A 17,151-nucleotide genomic window follows, 5' to 3' on the forward strand; every position below is an offset into this window, starting at 1 on the left:
ACAACACCTAACAATATCTGGAGACTGCTGGTAGATTTTAATATATTTATCTTAACAATATAAGCATCTCATGTTTACTCTCTCAATCAGATCATATATTTGGGGGGGGGGGAACTTATCACAATGGCCAGGGAGAAAAGGGCATGGAAATTAGAGTAATCTCTGAGATGAACCTCAGTGGAGTGGAAGATAGGACTTCAAACTTTTCTTCCCTCCAGCTCTCTTTTATAGAAATGCTGGATTATCTCAGTTTTTTTTACCTCTTCAGCATAATTCACCTATTTTTAGTGGTTACTCATCTAGTAATCTGGTTAGTCATTAAGATGTTCTTTGTTGTGACTGTAGAGTGATGGTAGGGAGTACAAACATAACTTGACCAAAATTCTCTATCCCTTTATATCTTGGCTTGGAATGTCTTGTTTTATTTATTTATTCAAAACATTTATACAGTCACCCATCTTATGCCCAACTCTAGGCGGCTCCCAACCAACAGTTAAAACAGCATCATTGTACAATTAATATACACATATATCTATTAAAACCACCCATAGTAAAAACCTGGCACCATAATATATTTTTATTTATTTAAATAAATAATTATTTAAATAAATATTTTATTGGGTTTGGATATATTCTTGCACTATAATTATTCATACATTTCAGGTTTCTTCTCCAGTGAGCGCAACTTTTCAATTCTTTAGTGTCTAGTTGTTAGCTCATCCTAAAGCACAGGACTAGTCTCTCTAAGAAGGGCACAGAGAATACATTACAGTTGCTACAGACCCTGCATTATAATGTAATGTAACACTGTTATTATAATGTAAGACCAACTAAAGTCAAAAAGGCTTTAGTCTGCATTCAGCCCCTATACTCTTTTTCCTATGGTACACAATTGCTGAAAATTGATGCCATAGTTTACTGTCATTCTGAAGTGAGAAATACACAAAAACAGAATTGTAAACCTAATATATGATAAAGGCACTCTCAAGCCAAGCTCAACACCTAATGACTACACTGATTCAACCATGCAGTTCTTTGGACCAGTACATAATTAGTTTTCCATTGCTTTTTTCTAGGATTTTTTTAAACTTCCCAGTCTAACCCAAAGCCTTAGTATTCTTTGGTGGTGTCCCAGGCAAATGCTAACCAGGATCAACCCTGCTTAGCCATCAAGTCCAGACAAATTTGGCCAGGTTTAGCACCTGTTGAGGCCAACCTAAAATAGATAAAAGCCCATTTTTAAAAGAATGAAAAAGAACCAAATTCCCTTCTAAACCCAAGGAAAAGCCACCCACGTTACATGTCCCACACTGCATCAGTGCCCACCTATTTCAACCCTTGCCCTCCTCAAATACTGGCCCAACTTTCAAAAGATAGCTCACCCTGTGGTAGAAGTTCAAATGGTGGTAAAGGACATTCTTCCCTACACATAACACAGGGAAATAAAAATCACATATTTCAACTATCTTCTGTAAACCAGCAAGATTCTCAGATACTTATCTCCTTTGCAAGGTTACCTTTCAGTAGAAGAGTCCAGCAAAGACAACCGCATGTATTACAATCCCAGGCTAATAAAACTGTGGCTGGAGCCAAGCAAATTTAATAGTTTGACCACACCCAGTTCTCTAAAAGCAACAGACTGAACTATGCTTAGATAAGGTCTTAACCGTCAGATATTCTGCTATCAGTGTCTTGCTACATATTCCAACACAGGGGTGGGTGTATGTGTGTATTCTCCACACAGTACAGCACCAAAACATCAAAGGGGAAAAAAGAATATGTAGAACAATACAAAGAAAGAGGAAATTAAAAAGGAAAAAAAAGCACACAATTTGAGAGGATATAGAAAAATCTTCAGGAGAGACACAATTATTTTAACAATCTATATTTGATATTCCTCTCCCCAGAAAAACATTTGTATAAACAAATGTAATCGCTTAGGAAAGTTTTTTTTTTTAGTTATAGAACAAGTTCCTTTCATAGAGAATAAGGAACTGTAATGTATGCTAAGCTAAGATAGGCTCATACACATGAACATTTTAAAATTGAAGCTACACTTTCCCTTTTAATGCAATATATTAGATTTAATGAAATCCATACAAACTTACCTGTTTCTTGCCTGCTCACCCATTAGAAATTGAAGTAAAGGAAGCCAATCACAACAAATGGAGCTGCATTTATTTGGTCAGCTTGTAAATGTTGGTCTGTTGTCATTTCAATGCATCTCACATTAGAAATAAGCTAGATTCTAGTAGTTGTTGACTGGTGGGAAGACATGGTAGTAAATCCTTCTTGAGAGAATTGGCTGTATTTTTGGGGCTTCCAGGATATCATTAGCTGGAGCTCTGGGTGTATTATGAGAGGCATGACAAATCTGTTTATGAATTTACCAAAGGTTCAGGAAGTTCACTCAGAGGCTGAATTACATCCAGAAATCTCTGATTCTGGGAAATACAAACATTGGAGGCCTACAATCCATTCTTCTAGTAGTTTAACCCCAAGTCATTTGTTATCTAATGAAATTTCAGACTGCAGCCTAATTTCACTCTAGTAGAAGCTCCAGCTCTGATTGGTTACACCAGCGTTTCTCACCCTTGGCAACTTTAAGATGTGTGGACTTCAGCTCCCAGAATTTTGCAGCCAGCTTCTAGGAGAATGAAATGAAGTACTGCAGAGCACCTATAGTATTCTAAAGTCAGCTCAAGTTGGAGAGCAGCAATTTTGAATTAAAGTTGGGAAATTGGGATGGGGTATGCATTTGCAATGGGCTGGGAGTAAGACGATGTCATCTGTTCTGTTCTCAAGAAACAGTGAGTCACCCATGGTGACAATGGGCCAAGCAGGATGGGTGGATCTGCCCCAAGGTTAAAGTTGGACTAGTTGTGCATGGAAAAGTCTTTTATATGTGGTTGGTTCAAACACTTATCATGGGAAGTAATTACAAGCAAGGGCCCCAAGCCCATTTGTTTGTACCAAAATCTGTTAAGGACAATCAAAAGGCTGTTTTTCTATGCTTCCCCCCCCCCCAACACTTTAATTGTACAAAGTGGGGAAGGATAATTATGCACTTACTTTCATCTGCTAAGGCTTCTTTCCTGAATTATTGCCAGTGGTAAGTCTAATGCATGAGTTCTTCCTTTGTGTGAAGGAATTCATTCAGTCTCACTGTGTCAGACCATAAATCACCTGGCTTCTGGAAGTAAATTAGGTTTTCAAAGCAGCATATTGGCCAAAACAGGGAAAAAAATGATATTCCAGGTAGGATATTCCAGAGAGGGACGCACCAAGAATCATCACCTTAATTTCAGGAGAGCAGTTGATGTTGCCAGACCTAGTTATGGGAAGATGGGCTGAACCTAAGAGCTTTGTTTTGTGGTCAAGTTTGCAGGAGCTCAGAGCACACTACCTAACTTTTCCCCTCCTACTACCAACAGTCTACAATTAAGGAGTTGCTGATGGTCCAGTGCTTCTGCCAATCCAGTAACTGAGGCTTTAGAAAGCAATTTCATTTCCTTCTTTGCAGGCTATCCCTCTTCCTAAAAGCAGCCAAACTGTTCCTAACAACAGGAATGAAAAGAAATGATAAATGCAAAAATTCATTGCACTTTCAAAGTCTAACCAACAAGGTTCTTTTATGCGCCTTTGCCCTTTGATGTTTTTAGCATGCTTAGACCAGCCCTTCTCTTATGTGCATTAAGAAAATGTTTAATAGAAACATGAACCTTAACAGCCATTATCTGGTTGTGAAATGTGATATTACTTCATAGTGTCAGAAAAATATTATTTCTAGACACTGGCTTTCTCAGTTAAGCCAGTGCTGGTGAGAGAATGCTGATATGAAGATGAATCAGCAAACTGCAGGAAAGCTGATTCTCTCTCTCTCTCTCTTCAAAGCAACTATACTTAACTTTGGCCTGTATATCAAGTGGCAGGGAGGGTATTAAAGAAAAAGAAATGGAGGGCACTTCACACCATTAGCTTTTTCATTCTCAAAACCTTCAGAAGCAGTTTGGCAGTGATCCACATTTGCAGTATATTGTTGAAAAAGAGAAAAATCACTGGCAAGTGACTGGTGGTCACATAGCCTGCAGCAACAAGAGTATTCTCATTCCCACTCCATTCAAATGAAGGAAAGAAAAGTAAAAAGAAAAAGGACAAACATGTGCTTTGCAAACAGTTTGTTCCTTACAGAAAAGCAGTGGGAAATTGATAGAATCTTGTCAGTGGACTACTGAGGAGGATCTGCCACACCACAAAACCATCATTCCCTTTACAAGAATGGAAACTCAGAAGCTGGGAGGAGGCAGGAGTTCTACAGAATCCCAGCCTCTAAAGGAACAAACACACACATCAGCTCTCCAACACTGTTGATGTTATTGCTATCAGAGACATGCAGAGCTGCTTTCAAACTAGGGAAGAACCCTTCAGAGAAAGTGTGACAGACTGAGAAACTGATAGGCAGGTGTGATGGAGTGTATCTACAAGGAGGAGAGTGATGTGGGAGATCAAAGCTATCAGGAAGGAGGGGGTGCATTCCAGCAGGGGGGAGGAGGCAACACAATCCACAGGGGGAGCGTAAGAAGAGAAAGAGATTCAGGATAGCCACTCCCTAGAATCTCCCAGGGTATTTCCACTAGTTGCTGTAGTATAGATTTAGTTTGGCAAGATTCTGTCTATAAGGTATAAGCAAATAAAGGAACTGTACTAGACTGGACTGTTTCATCGTTGTTCTTGGGCTGGGCCTGACATCATGCCATCTAATTCTAAAGAGGGTCTCTGCTTAACAACCACAATTGGGACTGGAATTTAGGTTGCTAAGTGACGCAGTTGTTAAGTGGATCATAACGTGATTGGACCCAATTTTACAATCTTTTTTGCAGTGGTCATTAAGTGAATCACATGGTCGTTAAGTGATTCACATGGTTCCTCATTGACTTTGCTTGCCAGAAGCTGGCTGGGAAGGTTGCAAATGGCAATCACGTGACCCCAGGACACTGCAACTGTCATAAGTGCAAGCTGGTTGCCAAGCGCCCAGATTGCAATCATGTGAACATGGGGATGCTGTGATGGTTGTAACTTCGGGCACCAGTTGAAAGTAACTTTTGTAGCACCATCATAACTTTGAACAGTTGCTAAGCAAATGGTTGTTAAGTGAGTACTACATGTATTATGTTTTGGGAAGGACTATTGAGTTATATTCATAACCAACAAAAATACTCAAATTCTACCTAAAAACAAGTTGTACTGTAGATTTTTTTTAAAAAAATAGAATTTAAAAGAGCATGGCAATACACACCACACATATTAATCACCCTATTCCCAATATGCAGAGCATAGAAAAGAGGAATAAAAAGTAATTAAAGGTATGACATAAGGGAACAGCTAAATAGAGTTTACATTAACATAATTTACTATACCTCTGCATACCTTTCTATTCTTTCAAACCATCCTTGCTTTCCCCATATTCATACACTGCTTCAAACTCTGTCTTTTGTTCATGTTCTCTGCCTCTTTTAATTTTAACCACTCCTCGTTCTCTTTGACTTATATTCTTTACAACTATATTTTTCTCTATATACACACTGAAACTTTTCTCCTCACTTGGCCAATAAAGTAATCTATCTATTCTTTTTCCCCCCATCTTTCTACAGCCTCTTTTACTTCATCACTACACCAAATACCCCTTTCCAAACTTCCTTTAGCATAATGCCACAACCTTCTGCGACATTCTGTAGTATAATTTTTTTTACACTATTTCAGGCTCTTCCACATCTTCTTTCCTTATGTCTACTTTCCATTCATTCTTATGGGAGTTTAGTCTATCTTCCAATGCTTTTTCATACAGGACTAACACATTCTTTTCTTGCAATCATTTTCCTTTCACTATGATTTTTTCACTTCTTCTGTTTCCATTTTTTTCCTCCAAGATCCATTCTTGGCACCACCAGATAAAATCCCTGAAATACATTTTTTTATATTTTGGCAGTCCTTATGTTTCTAGAAAAGGATGTTAAGCCTGTAAATTTCCTTCTATTTTTAGGCACTGTATGTGTTTCTCATGCTAGCTAATGTGAGGCATGACATTTCAGTTTTGCAAATTATTTTACATTCAAAGTAACTGGGTGGTGTCTTTTACCTCAGTGAATTCCCAGATCACTGGACTGATTTTAAATTTTAAATTTGCCCAGATTCATCTCCTGAGGTTTCCAGAAAAGGATTTTATTGCACCATCAGTTTATCTCATTCACAGAATTTTACAGTACACAATTTCCAGACATTATCATTTTCCATTTGTAGTTCTTTTAAATTTTCCCAATACTTCTTCCATGCATGAAGGAAGGAATAACAGAATAACGGTATGGTATCTTTGAACTGATAGCATCAGTTCAAAGTTGTCTGTCTGAAAGTTGTCTACTTTCCAAACCATATCTTGTCCTATTCTCTCCATATCTTGTGTCACTGAACATTGGTAAAAATATAACCGAGCTAACCCAGCAATAAACCACATAAGTCAATTATAAAGTTTATTTAGAAGGGTCAACGTTTCTTGCAGGCTTCTTTCTAACAGACTCATATTTTTCTCCTTCCCCTTCTCTCATGGGAAACTCTCTCCACTTCTTTCATGAACCGAAGACACAACTCTTCTTGCCATGGCAAAGCCACACACTGGACGGCTACAGGGAGCCCAACAGCATCTTCCACAGCCTATAGGAGAAACACAAACAGTAAGACATTACTCAATGCATTCAGGAGGCTTCTCAACTGCATGTCAACCCTTGAATTCAATGTGACTTGAGGCTTACTGGAAAATAAGCAGATCTACCTTCCTCTGTCTAATGGGAGATACAGATCCATCATCCATCCATAACCAGTTGGCAGGTGAATACATGCTTACAAGGGCTATACTATTAGAAATTTTGAGATATATAACACAGGGTTGCCCATAAAACATAGATCCCAATGCTAAAGAATTCTAATAATCCTGGATGTTGCAGCAAGATCAAGAATATATACCCCAAGAATATATACCCTAGTTTTGCCAAGAGTGACTAGTCAAATTCTACCTAAAAACAAGTTGTACTGTAGATTTTTTAAAAAAAATAGAATTTAAAAGAGCATGGCAATACACACCACACACATTAAGTCACTCTTGGCTGACCATGAAAAAACAAAGCAGAGTTAGTACTTATATACCTCCAGAAAATCCTAGAAAGTAAAAACAACAACAGCAACAACAACAATAACAACCTGGGAGAAGGAAATGGCAAACTGCTTATTGCTGCCAAGAATGGATGGATGGATGGATGGATGGATGGATGGATGGATGGATGGATGGATGGATGGATGGATGGATCTTTATTGCAATCATCAACCAGAAAAATGGAAGAAAAAAGAAAAATGCCCATACAGGAACAATTTTTCTTTTATTATAAAATAAAGTTTAGCAACTTTTAAATCATTGTATCATTTGAATCTGATAATAAGTAATTTACATGCCTGCTAATCCAGGATAGACTTTTATAAAGGGTCAGATAAAGATAACGAAAATTTCTATAATATTTGCAATATAACCATTATATGAAATGTTGTTTCCAAATATTGGCACTACCCAAGCAGTAATGCTCAATGTACAGAACTTTTATGTATTTTCCAGCATTGCCATGTGCAGGGCATCAAATCAGGCTATGTTTAACAGTTTGCATTTTGACCTGGTTTTCCTATTTAAATATCTTGGTGGCCTCATGTAGGTTGAGTGCCCAAAAATATGTACTGGGCACATGATTTCTACTTGCGGGTCCATATCATACGTTCTTTCTCTAAGCGCTATCCTAACCTGTTTGTATCCCATTTGTTTTAGAAAGGCTATGACATGCAGCCTGCCAAGCAGCCTTGTTCAGCCCACCAGCATTTTTTAAAAAGTAGCAAATTCACCACCACCACCACCACCACCACCACACTGAAAGATGTACTACCAAGTGCTTCCAAGCCTCACTGCTCCGCTAGCTGCCAAACAGCTGATTGCACACCAGGTATTCCTTTGTGGCCCGCAATGATTGTTAATTTATCAATGTGACTCTTTCCTCTTGACAAATTGTGCAGGCCTGAGCTAGAGGTATACCATAAAGGCATAACTTCCTCTCCAATGAGTATTTCCCACAGCAAGAAATTCTCAAATGCAAATCCAGTCTGGCAATATTATTGCCAAGAAGCAATGAAGTCACCAGAATTCCCAACTCTACTCAAAGCTGTATCTTTGGCAGATTCACATCTTAAAGGATCATGCCAAGCTATAGCTTAAGTTCTCTTAAAGGAGGTAAGTCACACTTAACTCAGTAGGACCTATTTCAAGTAAACAGACTCACAATCATACTAGAAAAATTACTCTTAAAGCACCATTTTCTTTCGTAATAACAAGGCTCCAGCTCAACCCCAACACAGCCAGTGAATGAAGCAACTCTGATTTTTCTCCAAAAGAGACTAGTCACCAAATTTCTCCAAGGAGTCTAGTCACCAAATTTCACTGATTTCAGAGGAACAGCAAGGAAGGATCAACTCTGCTACAGTTTTGTACAATAAAGGGAAGACTCCAGTAATAACCTGACACAGCAATTGCATTTCTTGCTGTGAACTAACCTCCTTCATTCTCTTATCCCAGAGGTCTCCATAGTACCCTTTGTAATGCTTCAGCTCTTCTTCATCTGTTTGTGTAACTGTAGTGACTGGTACAACTCCAGCAGGAAAATTCAAGACATTATATAGATGGGTATAAGTAGTAGCCACTGAAAAAGATACCACATACAGGTTATTTGTTTCTTAACAGAATCGGATCCTTGTTTTGTGAGTGTCATATATTAATAGCGTAACAGTACAATGCATTCTCCAGCCCACAGATGCGACACATTTCCATCCTCCACCAGCAAGGGAGGCATTTGGGGCAGATGCCACCAGCACAATCTGCTGGCAGTGATGCAGTTGCCCGAAGGGTGGGGCGGGAGGCTGTGGCTTTTACCAGAAAAGCAGCCAATAAAATATGTTGAATATGTGTTCAGGAATTGCCAGCATCATGTGTAGCTTGCCCTGAGAGAGGGAGGATGTAGACATAACATTTTCAGAACCATTTTCCTTATTATAATAGGTCTTTACCTTGTCTGAGGTGCACAGCTGCCATATAACTATATGAATACAGTAGCAAGAGAGCTATGCATCAGGGTAATAGCTGAGGAAATTGGAACAATTTTCAAATGCAGGAAAAGATCTAGTGCTTGCGAAGAAACAGCATCACCTTCTCTTCAGGGATTTTTTTTTTTTTTAAAGGAATAAGGAAATGAACCTGAAATGTCAGGGCTGCCAGATGCTTGTCTTGCATTATTTTATCATTAAATAAATCATCTGAAATGACTCTCAGAACAGTTGCAAAATTGTTCAGGATGGACACTTAGGGCTGTTCCACATGGCAACCATAAGCTGCTTGGCTCCCATGCTAAAATCTGCTGGAAAAAAGCCAACTTAACCTCCTCTCTGAAGAACAGTCCGTCCTTTTGCTTTGGCAATGGGGCTGATGAAATGATCTGTCCAGACCCACTTACCACAGCTCCTGTCTGGTGGGCTTCCCCCCTATGCCAGGAAATCAAGTGCTTTCCTTTCTATGGGCAGCTCTTTGTGGCCATATGCCTTCCATTTACAGATCTTTTGTTGGCTCTATCTTCAATGTGACACCTTTGAGCTTCTCTGTCCCAGTTCATCCAAAGTCCTCCCCAAGACTGCTGAATGTTCTTTGTTCATGTATCTAGCATTTCATTAATCCACTGATGGATCAGTTTCAAAAAGAAAGGCCTTGCAGTTCACCAGTGAGCCCTAACAGAACTCTAAAGGGTGTACTCAACCCATGTCGCTGCAGTTATTCAATTGTGGAACATCATGTCCCCACACATGCGGGAACACTGAACCTGTTCTCCAGATCACTGATGTTTTTATGTATATAGGAAGCCAGGGCAAGGCCTGAGATGTGCCTTGCAAACTAAGCACACTTTGGGATTATGTGGAAAGGTCCTTTGAAAAGGGAGTAGGCAACCCAGTAGCCCAGACCTAAAGCACTATGGATGGCAGCAACTGCCAGAGTGGAAAATGTTCCCACCACAGTGCACACTAGCCATTTGGAGCTAGGCCCTTGCCAAAGTGTAACAAAGCACAGCAGATGGACCACACATCCCTTATCCTGGTAGAGGGTAAAAAATAGCCCTTCTCATCCAGAGCAAGAAAAGATGGGTGGAGATTGTCTTCAGAACTGTCTGGGGACAAGGATCCTACCCTAATGGGCCATCTGCTCACAGGGGCAAGCAGGACATGAGGATCAGCCCCAGAAGTGAATTTACTCAACTGAGGTACTTACCAACAGACACCCCTATCAACCAAGGTCATATCTAAGAAGGTAATCTGCAGTATGTACATACATATGCATGTATTTTCTGGTTTGCCTGACAACCTGAGAGCTGGTTTGGTCAGAACATTCTTAGGAAAAAAAAAACCCTACATGTTCTTTCCTGTCACTATTATGAAACTGTGATGTTTGCTTGCAGGCAAGTTCTCCAAAGTGTTCAAATAATTCAACCATAGGAGAATTCATCAAGTAAGATATATTCCCTTGAAATATTTAAAAACAGATAAGACCTAATTTGCATACCTTTGTCTTTTAATGTATTGTTATTATTATTGTTATGCTTTATTATTAATTCATTGTTTTATTACATTATTGCCATTATTATCTAGAAAGCAGCTATATTTCCTTTTTAGTGTAACCTGCTCGATTCTGCCTCCTCACTCCTATTTTACTCTGATAACTGGAAGCTACATTTTGACTATATCCTTTGATCACCCAACTAATATTCTCCCCGTGACAGGTTCCTTAATTCATTCTACATGCCTTCCTGCAAGGGAGATTCGAGGACACAGACTGAAACTAGACTTATTAAGCATCTAGTTCACCATATTAGAGTGGTCTATAATTTGATAGATGTAGTCTTCCACATACTGAACTTTATGCTCCCCTACATCCATCTAATGCTGCTACCCTTTCTTTTAGATTCTTATATCCTTTTATATATACCTTCTGTTTTAATATCTTTTAGTTTTTCATTTATTTTTAGACTCTGATGTATCTTCTGTGCTTCTTAATTGACTGTACCCCACCCTCCTTATGCTGGTCTATGACCATAATAAAGATTTGATTTGATTTGATCAAAACTCATTCACTGGCATCTGGGGGCTCCCCTGACAGTGCCATCCTCCCAATCAGCTCAGGAGCTCAGGAGAGATCAAAAGAATGATGGCAGAGCTTCAAAAAGAAGGGGCACTCCATATCTAACCCATCTTAGAACAAGTAAAAGAACAAAGGTAGAGAGAAAGTTATGAAGTGAGTATGATTTGATACCAAATAGCTTGCCAGCATATCCTAGATTAAAGGCTGGGCCCAAAGCAGGGCAAAGCACAACATCCAGCTTCAACTTTCTCCATTCTGCTATGAATTCATCACAGTAAGCCTGGGAAGAAAAAAAGTACAATGGCTGGTTTATGATCGCACAAAACGATTAGCAGCACAAAGTGATCAATGTGTTCAACTTTAGCCTGTTTTATCCTATCTAGGCCCCTACAGCTTTCAGGCACTGGATCAAGATTTCCATGGCATGGCCAGTAAGGCACAGGGTGGGGATGTACTGTTGGAAATGATCAGCATACTGCTGATACTGTATCCCACCCTGATGGATGACCTCTCCCAGCAGCTTCATGTAGATAATAAACAGAAGAGGGAGCAACTAATCACTAGGGCACAAATGAGTAGCTGCTGGACCGACCTCTCCTCCCCTCCTACAATTGACTGGAAGTAACCACTCAGGAAGGAGCAGAACCACTGTAAGATAATGCTTCTAATCCCGGTCTTCACAGGAAGTTTAGAAGGTTGATGATCTTGAAGTCTGTTGAGAGGCTGAATATCCCCAGGAGTGCACTCCCCCCGGCCATTACAGTGGCCATCTAGCAGCACAACCAGTGCAGTTTCAATCCCATGTCCAGGTCTGACTCCTAACAGAAAGGGATCCAGATAATCCATTTCCTCTAGGGCATTCTGTGGGGGATTTCCAACCACCTTCTCAACAACCTCCTCCCTCAGGAGGAGATTGGAGACAGGACAATAATTCTTAAGGATGCCTGGATACAAGGAGTATCTCTTAAGGAGGCGAGTAAACCAGAGCCTCCTTCCAGACTGCAGGCAATGCTCCCGCCCACAGAGAGAGAAAAACATTGGCATCCTTCCAAGTTAGAACAGAATATTTAAAAAATATCTGGAGAAGTTTCTAGTTCTCAAAACTAAGGATAAAAATTTGATGAGTGCTAAAGAAAGCTTTAGGCTTAAGCATATACCACAAGCAGCAACTAGAGACTCAAGGACAGAGAAACTAAAATATCCTTGGCACTCTATCTCTTCAGTTTCTTTTCTTCTTTCTTTTCCCCAGGGTTTACCCACCTCTGATTTATCTACCCAATCCCTTTCATCAGCTCAATCTGTGATAAAATTGTATATGCTTTCCCCAACAAATTTAGCCTTACATTCTAACTTCTCAAAAAAGTAAATTAGAAACATGTAGTCTCTCAAGGCTGCCTTCAGGGTCAGTTCAAGATCTCAAATGTGGGTCCTGGTTTAATCAGCAAGGGGGGAAAGGCCCTAATTCCAAAATAGGCACAAAGTTCATGGCATAAATATTCTGTTTCCCAATCTGAGATAATAGCTGCTAGCAAGTACCATGAATGTTTAACTTCTATTATTTATCCAACTGCTTGTTATCTGACACTCCCAGTTTCAGAGGGCACTGCCAGTAGCATTTTTAAAAGAGCTGGAGGTCATACCAAGCCTGCTTAGAACAAATGGAAAACCTCAGAAGCTCTGCTAGACCTGCACTTTGTGCAAATTAATTTTGCAGTAATGTGCATGCTAAATGCTCCCCCAATCTTCTCCCCCTTCCAGATGTGTGTAGCATATCTGTTGGCTGGTATTATGGGACTTGTAGCCCAGCCCATCTAAAGGGGCCAGATTCAAGAAGCCAGGGAGATGAAACCCCCAACACTGGAGAAACAGGAACTTGAGATGGAAGACAAGGGCTGATAGATTACTGTGGTGAGGGTCAGGTTATGTGTTAATAAATAACAACAATGGGCAAACAGATTTTGAGATGCAACAATGCAATAGTAAGTGACGTGTTTACTTCTGCTTAATTAGCAACTTGGTATATGCTCAGGGGAAAAAATAGAATAAGGAAAGTATGGGACTCTGCTGCAAGGAAGCCAATTATGACTGTGTGGGATGAATTATTCATGGAAGATGCTTGTATTACAAGAAGGATCAGTCAACTGGTTGAGTTAGGACTTGTGATTATTGATATGATTATAACATATTCAACTAAATTTCAATGAAGAGGCTATGAAATTGCTTTCCACCTGCAAATATTAGACCTATTTTAACAAAGTCTAGGATCTTGTCCTTAGAGTTGAGATAAACCTGGTCAGGGAAAGAGGGCTCCCCGCAACCACAGGAATGTAACTTGATATCCTTGAGTATTCAGATTTAAGCTTTGCACTATCTGATGAATAATATCAAATAGCTTACTGATAAAGTGTTAAGGTATTCTTTATGATAGTTTTTTTTTTCCCCCAGCTTGGCAACTTTCCTGTTATAGATACCTGATGTACATTGTATTGATAAAAAGGTAGGAGGCTTAATTAAGTCCTGAACTTCAGCTGCTGGCACAAAAGTTGTGCAATCATGTGGTACCATTGATGTCCCACAGGGTACATGGGGCTACTGCTAATTAAATTGGATCCTGGAATTCCTAGTACATAAGAAGAAATGCGAGACTTAGGTGTCTTCATCTTCTTTTTGTTTACTGAGAATAAAATCAATTTATGCACTAATTCCATTTTCTTTAGCCATGAACCTGAATGAGAAAAACCTTTGCTCTGCAAACAAGCTCATGAGTGATTGGAAAAGAAGTTGAGAAATTTCAGACGGTTTCTCCATTTCACCATCCAATCCAATTAGGCCATCATTTCTGGCCACTTTAAAACTCTCTGGTGGCATATGTTACAGGCGATGACAATCACCTCAGTTGCATACTGATGTGCCATAGAAAAGTCATAGTTGCTGCAACTACAACTCTAATCCATAATGTAATTTGGCACACCAGGTATAACCCCATAGGAAAATTGTGAGATGTAAGGGGCTTCACTAACTATTCTTTTCACTCCTCTCTGTTCAATATTGAAAAGCACAAAAATAGACCCAGGACTGTATGAACATTTTTTTTTAAAAGCACATTTGTTCTAGTTGGGAAATAACTGGGAGAAGAACTAGAATCTTTGGCCAATTGGCAAAAACAAAATGACTCACCATTCGGTCCACATTGTTTTTCCAGAGTTTTTTCACTGACCTAGGATTTGCAGAATTCATGAAAATCTACATTAGCATACTGGCAAAGAAAAACCAACAAAATTGTTATGCCATAGGATCATAGAATTATGGAGTTGGAAGGGACCATAAAGATAATCTCACCCACCCCTCTGCAATATGCAGAAAGAACAACTAAACCATCCTGTCCAGCCTATTCTTAAAAACACAAACTGCTATTATTACAACTCTCCTGGTCAGGAAGCCTTTCCTTATATTTAAATGAAAGCTAGGTAGCTGCAACCTATACGTATCATTTCTGGTCCTAGTCTCCTTGGCAGTGACTAATTTTCCCTTTTATGCACCTGAGCACTGAGATCATGTCTTCCCTCAGCCTTCTCTTCTCCAAAGTTTCCCCTTTGTCCTTGTAGGTTATGTCCTGAAATCCCTGCATCATCTTTGTCATCCTCCTCTGAACCTGTCCTAGCCTGCCCACTTTTTACATTAGCGTATTCCTTCCCCAACTTGGTATTCTCTAGATCCTGCCTATAAACTCTGGGAGGACTTCCAGATGAAGCCATAGACTTGATACTCATGCAAGATGAGCACCTCGTTGATCCCCTGATGTCAGAACCAGGGTCTTGCAATGAAGAGCAATTTCAAAATATTCCTGTGCCAATGGCCCTGTATCTGTGAACAGGAAAATACTCTTTCAACACACCAACTGTTCAACATGTTGTTGCTTTGTGCCTGATGGGGTGGTCTATACTCCCCCTGGGAGGGATTTTAATGGCTTGCCCTATCTCCTAGATCCTACCATAGCAGCTTGCTGCTACTATCCTTAAATTAAAAAATCAAAATGCAGATCTGCATCAGAAGTTTGAAGACAGTGGGAAAACGACAGATGTCTGGGGAACCAGCATTTTCATTGCAGAAGGAGTAGATAGGTGGGTTTATAGGTGTAGCTATGAGAAGATGGGACGTGATGCTGCATTACTGGCTCACAAATCAGCACGAATTGACTGACAGTTCTCTGTGATGTGCAGAATGTAAATATGTCCGTTCCAATAGTGTCTTGAAGTCTGAATAAATCTGAAGAAAGTCAGGACAGCTCAGGACAATTTTAACTGGATTTGGAAGAACTGGGAAAAGATCGATTGACTGAGGGTTGCAATCCCAACCCATCTGAAAGGCATCCAGTGGCAGGAAGTTGTTAGAAAACTTCCAGTAATAATAGTAGATAGTCATTCATGATAATGTTCTTATAGTCAGGATTTAAATGTATTTCACATCTTTCTTTGCTTCTCCACAATAAATGTACAAATGAAATGTAAATTTCCTTCAGGCAACTGATACAAGTACCTGAACCCAGTTCCCTAGGTACACTGGAATGTCTCTCTTTCCACAACATGTCAATGAAACCATCTGTAAATCCAAACATCTCGCTTGCTCCAGATCATTCAAATTAAAATATTTTCCTACGTCCAACTTCCAATCCAAAATGCAGTACAGTGGCTAATGTAATGCTGCCCTCTCCTGGAGAAAATACAGCATGATACTTTTTCAAAGTTTAAATGGTTATACAGTATAATAAGCAAAAGATGGACTGTTTCTTAGGGCAAAGCCACACTGTACCCTATGCACATCCTATACACATTCCTGTCCTATCCACGTCCCAGCCTAAGATGGTTTAAGAAAATCTTAACTGAACTGAGATGCTTTGGCAGCAGTTTGGAAAATATTGACTCTAGACCTAAAGTTACCACTTCCTGCCACTGGACGGTTCCCCGGCTGCTCTGCCTTCTCAACTTTCCATTCCAGGAAAGTATTACTTTCCTTTCTCTGGGAAGGTCTTAATGGACATACATATTCACACATACACATATGAATACATGTAAAAATATAGTTATACAAAATTAAATTTATATATACAAAGTAAAAGTATGAAACGCACATATAAATGTTGTGCCTCTTTCCAAAAGTATTGTGTCATCCTGGAGAAAACCTATTTTGGCTGCTAGGAGTTGACCCTGACTTGATGACACACGATTCATCAAAAGGCTGATATCGCAGGGGGAACAACACCCATTTAAGGAGGTAAGTACCGTAAAATTCTCTTACCCTACTCCAAGGAGGGCGCGCAGGTGTCGGGAGATTCGTGGAAACTAAAATAAAACACTGCATTAGAAATCCATGTTTAGCAAGAGAACATCATAGAGTAGCTAAACTAAACAAAAATACTGGTGTTTGAAGTTTGCTAAGTGCTTAGCAGTTCCCTGGCTGTTTCTCCTAATTCTGTATCTTCCTGAGCTATTCTCTGGTTGCTAGCTTGGAGAGAGGATACCAGTCTGTCTTAGCCAGTCACCTTTTTCCAAAAGATGCGACACACCCACACAGTCACTGGCCTTAGATCTTCTATCCATAACGGTGTTCTGGTCTCCCATGGAGCTAATTAGCATTCCCTCAAACTGGCTAAAAGGTGGACACAAAATATGGTGGCAAGCAGATTGTCTGCCCCTGCCCAGAGTTACTGCCATGTTCGTATTTCATGTGAAGAAAAAAGAAGAGGGACAGCTCTGGAGCAGCTAAGGATGTTGGAAGGATGCTGGCAAGACACCACATCATTTAGGCTGGAGGAGGAGGAGGGGGAAATCCCAGAAAGAAGGTGAAATAAGGCAGAAGTTTCTGCCAATGGATGGCCATCTGTTCACTAGCTCCAG

General features: G+C 39.8%; 2 protein-coding genes across 5 annotated transcripts in view; both read right to left on the minus strand.

Annotated features, from left to right (window-relative positions):
* LOC103049652 (vitamin D3 hydroxylase-associated protein-like) overlaps positions 1-2,333 on the minus strand; it is a 31,469-nt gene extending 29,136 nt beyond the window's left edge. Inside the window, exon 1 of one of the 3 annotated variants that reach the window (XM_007430160.4) lies at positions 2,109-2,333. The gene's annotated coding sequence lies outside the window, so the exon portion shown is untranslated. Of the gene's footprint in view, positions 1-1,382; positions 1,485-1,517; positions 1,620-2,108 lie in introns of those variants that run through there. The other 2 variants (XM_007430159.4, XM_025167889.2) reach the window with 2 other exon arrangements.
* Positions 2,334-6,214: 3,881 nt separating this feature from the next.
* LOC103049408 (vitamin D3 hydroxylase-associated protein-like) overlaps positions 6,215-17,151 on the minus strand; it is a 29,015-nt gene continuing 18,078 nt past the window's right edge. Inside the window, exons 11-15 of one of the 2 annotated variants that reach the window (XM_007430158.3) lie at positions 16,553-16,596; positions 14,435-14,474; positions 11,429-11,537; positions 8,635-8,780; positions 6,215-6,705 (exon numbers count right to left, since the gene is read on the minus strand). In XM_007430158.3, the coding sequence (XP_007430220.1) occupies positions 6,571-6,705; positions 8,635-8,780; positions 11,429-11,537; positions 14,435-14,474; positions 16,553-16,596 (474 nt within the window). In that variant the 3' untranslated portion in view covers positions 6,215-6,570. The remainder of the gene's footprint in view (positions 6,706-8,634; positions 8,781-11,428; positions 11,538-14,434; positions 14,475-16,552; positions 16,597-17,151) is intronic. The other variant, XM_025167892.2, reaches the window with a different exon arrangement.

Source organism: Python bivittatus, unplaced genomic scaffold (assembly GCF_059951505.1).
Source record: "Python bivittatus isolate LINGU-HERP-01145 unplaced genomic scaffold, Pbiv_v1 ctg000700_np1212, whole genome shotgun sequence".
Lineage (NCBI taxonomy): Eukaryota > Metazoa > Chordata > Lepidosauria > Squamata > Pythonidae > Python > Python bivittatus.